This window comes from Elephantulus edwardii, unplaced genomic scaffold, assembly GCF_000299155.1.
Source record: "Elephantulus edwardii isolate Elephantulus edwardi_28Jun2011 unplaced genomic scaffold, EleEdw1.0 scaffold00274, whole genome shotgun sequence".
In the NCBI taxonomy this organism is placed as follows: Eukaryota; Metazoa; Chordata; class Mammalia; order Macroscelidea; family Macroscelididae; genus Elephantulus; species Elephantulus edwardii.
The window spans coordinates 2145530-2153447 of NW_006400024.1; the positions used below are offsets into that span (position 1 = coordinate 2145530).

The 7918-nt window shown below is 48.7% G+C and overlaps 1 protein-coding gene across 1 annotated transcript in view; it reads left to right on the forward strand.

Annotated features, from left to right (window-relative positions):
* The first annotated feature begins 6041 nt into the window (after positions 1 to 6041).
* The window catches only part of ROPN1L (rhophilin associated tail protein 1-like), an 11062-nt gene continuing 9185 nt past the window's right edge, over positions 6042 to 7918 (forward strand). The window contains exons 1-2 of the mRNA XM_006900155.1: positions 6042 to 6172; positions 7039 to 7162. Coding sequence (XP_006900217.1) covers positions 6042 to 6172; positions 7039 to 7162 — 255 coding nt within the window. The remainder of the gene's footprint in view (positions 6173 to 7038; positions 7163 to 7918) is intronic.

The following is a 7918-nucleotide window of genomic DNA, read 5'->3' on the forward strand; positions in this document are numbered from 1 at the left end:
TATTGGAAGTCTTAGCGATAGCAATAAGTAAATAAGAGGAATCCAAATTGGCAAAGAGGAGGTAAAATTATCTCTCTCTGCAGATGATATGATAGTATACTTAGAAAACCCTAAAGACTCAGCAAGATAACAAATGGACATAGTTGACCAGTTCAGCAAAGTGGTGGGATACAAGATCAACATACAAAAATTAAGGGGATTTCTCTACAGTGACAAAGAGATTACAGAACTGGAGCTAAGAAAAACTATACCCATCACAAAAACAAGATGAAATACTTGGAAGTAAATCTAACCAGAAACACAAAGGATCTATTCAAAGAAAATTATAAAACATTATTACAAGAAACAAAAAGAGACCTGGAGAAATAGAAGAATATTCCTTGCTCATGGGTAGGAAGATTCAATATTGTGAAAATGACAATACTACTAAAGGCAATGTACACGTTCAGTGCAATCTCAATACAAATACCAATTCCATTCTTCAATGAGATGGACAAAGCAATCTCCAATTTCATTTGGAATGGAAAGAGACCCTGAATAAACAAAGCACTCCTTAAAAAGATAAACAAGGTAGAAGGCATCTCACTCCCTGATTTCAAATCCTACTACACTGCCGTGGTGGTCAAGGCACGTGGTACTGGAACAATGACAGACACATAGATCAATGGAATACAATTAAGAATCCAGAAATCAGCCCATCTACCTATGGTCAACTGATTTTTTGACAAGGAGATGAAATCAGTTAAGCGGGGAAATGACAACCTTTTTAACAAATCGTGTTAGCAAAATTGGAAAACTATGTGCAGAAAACTCAAGCAAGATCCACACCTCACTCCGTACACAAAAACCAACTCAAGGTGGATCATGGACCTAGGACTGAAACCAAGGACTCTAAACTTCATTAAAGAAAAGCTTGGAAGAATGCTACAAGTCCTAATCCACAACATAAACAGCCTTCCATGCATCCTGAAAAAAAAATCTATAACTAGGAGAGGATAAAATAGATGAATGGGACCTTCAAAGAATCAAATTCCTATGCACATGCAAAAATTTCTCCAACAGGGTAAAATGGGAAGCCACAGATTGGAAAAAAATATTTGGTAATGGCATGTCTGACAAGGGACTTACATCTAGAATTTATAAAAAACTGAAGCACCACAGCAAGATAAACGTAAACAACCCAATTGAAAAATGGGCACAGGATATGCACAGTCACTTCACCAAAGAAGACATTCAAATGGCAAATAAACACATGAAAAAACGTTCAAAATCCCTAACTCTAAGAGAGATGCAAATCAAAACAACTATGAGAGATCTCATAGCAAAATTTAACAGAACAGAAAACAAATACTGCTGAGGTTGTAGAGAAACTGGAACCCTTATTCATTGTTGGGCGTGTAAAATGGTGCAGCCACTATGGAAGGCAGTATGGAGCTTTCTCAAAAAGTTGCAATAGAAATATCATTTGACCCAGCAATTCCTCTACTGGGAATATACTCTCAAGAAACCCATAACTGCCACCCGAACAGATAAATGCATACCTATGTTTATTTTGACTTTGTTCACAATAGCAAAGAGTTGGCAACAACCCAAGGGCCCATCAACAAATGAATGGATAGAGAAGCTGTGGTATATTCACACAATGGAATACTATGCAGCATTAAAAAACAAGGAACTCAAGGAATATTACACGAAATAGATGATCCTGGAGGACATGATGCTGAGTGAAATAGCTCAGTTACAAAAAGACAAATATGGCATAATGCCACTGTTATAAAAAAGGACTGACATGACTAGATATTATCTAGGAGTCCAGAACAAAGGTAACATAGTGGAGTGGATTTGGGGAGAGGGATTGAATAACAATGAAAGAATTTTTTCTTTTACTTTTCAAAAAGAAAAGGGAATTGTGGGGAGGGGTGGGCAGGGAGAAAAGTACAACAATGAATGAATGGAAATTCAAAGTCTCTGTAAACATTCAAGAAAACAAATTTAAAATTAGAAAAGAAAAAAGATTGCACTGGAGCATTGAGAAGCCAAAACAAAAGGAAATCATGCCAAAGTAAAGGAGTGGAACAGAGGATTTCAAAGGGCAACTCGAGAAGACAAAGCAAAGTATTATAATGGAATGTGCAGAGCACTGGAACTGGAGAATAAAAAGAGAAAAACTCACTGCATTTCTCAAGCTGAAAGAACTCAAAAACAAATTTAAGCCTCATGTCGCAATATTGAAAGATGCTATGGGCAATGACCCAGAAAACATCAAAAGAAGATGGAGGGAATACACAGAGTCTCTGTAGCAGAAAGGAACACTATACGGCTTAAAATCAGGAAAGATGTGCTTCAGGCCTGTATCATATGTTCAGCAAATAATCCCAGATGCTGGACTCTATGAAGAAGAATGTGGTACGGATAGGAGGAAGCCTCTTCAACACCTACGTTATGTAGATTATACAATCTTGCTTGCTGAAAGTGAAAAGGACTTAAAACACTGACGAAGATCAAAGGCTAAAGCCTTCAAAGTTAATTACATCTGGACATCAAGAAAACAAAAATAGTCACCACTGGGTCAATTGGCAACATCATGATAGATGAAGAAAAGATTGAAATTGTTAACAATTTCATCTTGGATCCACAAACATCCCTTGGTACCAACCATCAGGAAGTAAAAGATGTGTTGCATTGGGAAAGTCTACTGTTAGGGACCATCCAAAGTGCTGAAGGGCGATGGCTTCACGTTAAAGGCTAAAGTGCACCTGATCAAAGCCATGGTCTTTATAACTTATTTGCTATGCATGTGAAAGTTGAACAACGAATAAGGATGGCAGAAGAACTGATGCCTTCTGAGTTGTGTTGGAGAAGAGTCCTGAATGCCCCATGGAATGGATTGCCCAGGGAACAAGATGCCCTGAGAGACGTGCAGCCAGAGGGTTCCTTAGAGGAAAGGATGGTGGAACTTCATCTTGCTTACTTCGGGCATATTTTTAGGAGTTAAAAAAGACATCACGCTGCAAAGGATAAAAAGGTAAAAAAAAAAGATGACTCTCAAGAAGACAGACAGAGCGACGACCACAGTGATTCGAGCATGGAGACGGTGCAGGGCAAGTCAAGGTTTGGGTCTGCTGTTCCTAGGTCTGCTGCCACGATGAGCCACAGTCGACTCCATGGCGCCTCCCATCTGTTGTTGTGAAAGACCGCAAACTAGGGCTTTTCCCAGACCGGCCGCGACCCCGAGCGACTCACACCAGGTCCACTTGATGTAAGCACAAGAGGCTTTATTGACGAAGCTTCGGGACGACTTTTATCTCAGAAGTGAGACAGGGAAGTCGACCCCGAGCCTCAAAAAGCAAGGGAACTTATACTAAGTCTAGGGGTTCTTTGGCATAGAGATAGCTCATTGGTTCTTTGGAAGAGGAGAAGTTCAATTTTAGGTCAGGTGCCTGCTGCCGACGTTAGTTAAAATATGGTTTTTGCCAGTAATTGTTTCTTCAGTTTGTGGTCAGCTAGTTCCTGGAACACAAACATTCACACAAGATCAAAGGTATAGGTTCTTACAATACTGATCAAAGGTATAGGTTTTTACAATACAGATCAAAGGTATAGGTTCTTACAATACTGATCAAAGGTATGGGTTTGGGGACATTATTATTATTTTAAATTTTCCTTTCATTTGGTATTAGGTGCTATCAAGTTGGGTACATCTCATAGCCACTCTATGACTCACAGATCTGAACCCTGTCCTACCCTGTGTCAGCCTCAGTCTGACACCCTTAAGCCATGGTGGCAGTCACTGCGTCAATCCAACTGAGGGTCTTCCTCTTCTTTGCTGACCCTCCAACTTCCTAAGCATGATGTCCTTCTCCAAGGAATAGCCTCTCTTAGTAACATGCCCAAAGTATGCAAGATGAAGCTTCATCTTTGCCTGCGAGGAGCATTCTGGCTGTACCTTCTCCTAGACATATTTGTTTGTTCTTTTGGCAGTCCATGGGATATTCAACACTCTCCTCCAACACCGGAACTCAGAAGCCTCAGTTCTTCTGTCATTTTTATTGTTCAGCTCTCAGATACCTAGCAAGTGATTAACAAGATCATGGCTTGAATCATGTGCACCTTAGTCCTAAAACTGGCATCATTGCTTCTAAATAATATGAAGGGGTCCCTGTTAAGTCTGGACAAGGGGGTCAAAGGGAAGAACGAAGAATTCAGAATTCAAACACTAACAGCCTTCCCTGCTGCTGCTAACAGCAAACGACCTTGGAAGACCCTCAGACACCATAAATCACAGCAGGGTGTACCTCCCCTCCTCCCTCAAGACTGTTATAAAAGCCCTCCTCAGTAAGTTCACAGTGTGATTTCCCCATTCTGCATCTCCAGAATGAGGAACTTCACCAGGGAGTTCCCCTAAACCGTCCCTTTGATAAAACTGTGCTAAGCTTTCTCTCCTCTCTGATTTCTTCCTTAAGTCCCCTAAATTAACAGTCCCTAAGTACAGATTCTCCCAGGGTAATGCTTCTGATCTCCTGACTGCCCTAAAGTGTACTGATTGTGGACCCAAGTAAGAGGAAGTCATTGACAGTCTTAATCTTTTCCCCATCTAGCTTGATGTTCTTATCAGTGCCGTGGCATTGAGATGCAATCCATATTGAAAGCTACAATCTTTGATCTCGTAAACCACGTGCTTCAAGTCCTCGCTTTCAGCAGGCAAGGCTGTGTCATCTGCATAAAGAAGGTTACTGGATGAATCTTTCTCTGATGAATGCCTCGATCTCACTTTACCCTGGGACAGCGTTTAGGGGTGTGCATTTGAGGGCTGGTGCATTTGAGAGTGTGCGCCTGGGACGTGTGTGCACCTGGCACAAGCACGTGTGAGCACGGGAGGATGGATACGTTGCCAGGTCCCCACAGCGGCGGCCAGGACCTGGCTCAAAAGCCCGAGCAGCTCGCTGGACAAGCAGAGGACACTGGGTGTCCGCTCTCGTCTCAACCCCTTGAAGAGACTCAGTGGCCCGACTGCGCAGGCTCAAACTCACCACCTACCACAAGGTCAACAAACTCTTTGCGCTCATGCTCATGCGCAGCCCCGCCTGCGGTGGGTTAGTGCGCACGCGCGGCTCCGCCCCTGACGGGGGTGTGCGCGTGCGCAGCCCCACCTCTCCGTTCCCGAGTATGTGTAGCTCCGCCTCCGCCAGATTGTGCGCATGCGGCCTCCCCCACGTGCGCGCCCACGGGCTAGAGGCGGGGCCCAGCGCGCGTCCTGGTTGCCTGGAGACCATGTAGCCCCCGCCTCCTCCGGGCTTGTGCGCATGCGGCATCCCCCAGGTGCGCACCTACCAGGTGGGGCCTCGCGCGTCCCGGTTGCCTGGAGACCGTCCTGCGACAAAGGTGGTCGAGTGCCCGGCTGCAAGGTGCCTGTGAGGTGTTGCTCGAGGGGCCGTTGGTTCTCATTGCCCGCGGATCTCGTGGAAGAGCCAGTGAGAGCTCCGGTCACTCCAGAGCCCTCCTGGGACCCTGACCCCAAACCTCAGCCCCAGTTTCGGGAGGAGGATCGATCTTTACAGGGACCCCGACCCCAAACCTCAGCCCCAGTTTCGGGAGGAGGATCGATCTTTACAGGGACCCCGATCCCAAACCTGGGGAGGACTTACACCGAGGCCCCGCCCCCGTTTCCAAGCCCAGACCCCACCCTCGGGGACCGGGGACCCCTTAGCCTCTTTAATGGCCCCTAATCCCAAACCTGGAGAGGGAAATCCATCAAGACCCATTTCCGGACACCGACTCCAAACCCGGGGAGACCAAACCCGTGGAGACCCCGAGCCCTGTTTCCGAACCCGACCCAAACTCTGTAAGGGAGGACACCGTGTCCACAAACCCCATTTCCCGACCTGAACCCCAGACTCGGGGGGGGTATACTGAGTCCACAAGCTCCTTTCTGGAGCCAACGAGGCTCCACGGGTCTCCCTGGACGGGGACTGCTGGTGCCACACTCCGCCTCCTCCTCCTCCCAGCCTGGTCCGCTCCGGACACACGGACGCACGGACGCAATGCCGCTCCCCGACACCATGTTCTGCGCACAGCAGATCCACATCCCCCCGGAGCTGCCCGACATCCTGAAGCAGTTCACCAAGGCCGCCATCCGCACGCAGCCGGCCGATGTGCTGCAGTGGTCAGCGGGGTGAGCTGCGCCCTGCCCACGGCCCCATCCCGGGGAACAGACCCCTTCCTAGAGGACCTGCCACTTCCTGGGACATGGCCCCTGCCCGAAGGCACAACACCCACTGGCTGTGGCAATGCCCCCGGCTGTCCTGGGAAGTAGGTAGCTTGAGTCCAGTGTGGTCCACAGCATGCAGGTGCAGGCCCATCTTCCCAGAATGTTGCACTCCAGGTTACATGTCAGCGGACCCTAGAAATGGACACCAGACCTCTGGGTGGACGGGACAGCTCTCTGCCCCTTGTCAGAACATAGGCTTGGGCCAGCTGAGTGACAGGAGACAGTGGTCAGGGCCTGTGGTGGTTTTGTTGCGTGAGAAGTGAACCAAAGCTGACCCTTCCAGCAGTTGTCAGTGACCGTGACCTTGTTGGAGGGGATTGCCTGTCTCCCGCTGTCCAGCTGGTGAACTTGAACAGTGTGCCTTTGCACTTGGCCCCTGGGCCACCAGCGACCCCTTCAGTGTGAGTGAGTGTAGGCTCGGCATTTCCTGTCCCAATCACTTCCAAGCAGTTAAGTCAAGTGCCTCCAGCAGCACAAGGTCGTTCAGTTATGGATAAAGTCACTTTTGAAATTGTCTGATGGCAGAAATGTCAGCAGAGATAAGGACTCAAACCCAAGCCCTTGCTCAGGGGTGTAGGAAGAGGACTCAGGGTCCCCATCACCCAGGGGTGGAGGAGGACTTGGGGTCCCCATCACCCAGGGGTATGGTGGTAAGATGGCTTGGCTTCTGTCTGTCTGTCTGTGGCAGAGGGATGGAGGGCCGTCAGCATGTGGCTGGTGAGAAGTCAGATTTCCGGGACTTGTGCATCCTGAGGACTCTGTGTTTTTAGCTATTTTTCAGCTTTATCTCGAGGGGATCCCCTTCCTGTGAAGGACAGACTGGAGTTGCCTGTGGTGACCCAGAAGACAGACACTGGCCTGACACAGGGCCTCCTCAAGGTCCTGCACAAGCAGGTACAGACGTGTTGGGTCTCCTGACTCAGGATGCTGTCTCTGGGGTGGGTTGTGCTGTCTCTTGGGAGGAGTGTGCTATCTCTGAGGTGGGGTGTACTGTCTCTGGGGCAAGGTGTCTTCTCTCTGGGTGGGGTGTGCTGTCTCTGGGCTGAAGTGTGCTCTCTCTGGGGAGGGGTGTGCTGTCTCTGGGGAGGGGTGTGCTGTTTCTGGGGAGGGGTGTGCTGTCTCTGGAGTGGAGTAGCACGTGCTGTCTCTGGGACAGGGTGTACTGTCTCTGGGGTGGGGTGTGCTGTCTCTGGGGCAGGGTGTGCTGTCCATGGGGTGGAGTGTGCTGCTTCTGGGATGGGGTGTGCTGTCTCTGGGTTGGGCTGTACTGTCTCTGGGCTGAAGTGTGCTGTCTCTGGGGAGGGGTGTGCTGTCTCTGGGGAGGGGTGTGCTGTTTCTGGGGAGGGGTGTGCTGTCTCGGGGGTGGAGTAGCACGTGCTGTCTCTGCAGTGGGATGTGCTGTCTCTGGGACAGGGTGTGCTGTCTCGGTGCTGTCTCTGGGGAGGGATGTTCTGTCTCTGGGGTGGGGTGTGCTCTCTCTCAGATGGTGTTTGCTCTCAGATGGGGTGTGCTCTCTCTCGGGTGGGATGTGCTCTCTTTGGCTGTCTGTAGGGCAGGGTGTGCTGTCTCTGGAGCAGGGTGTACTGTCTCTGGGGTGGGGTGTGCTGTCTCTGGGGTGGGGTGTGCTGTCTCTGGAGCAGGGTGTACTGT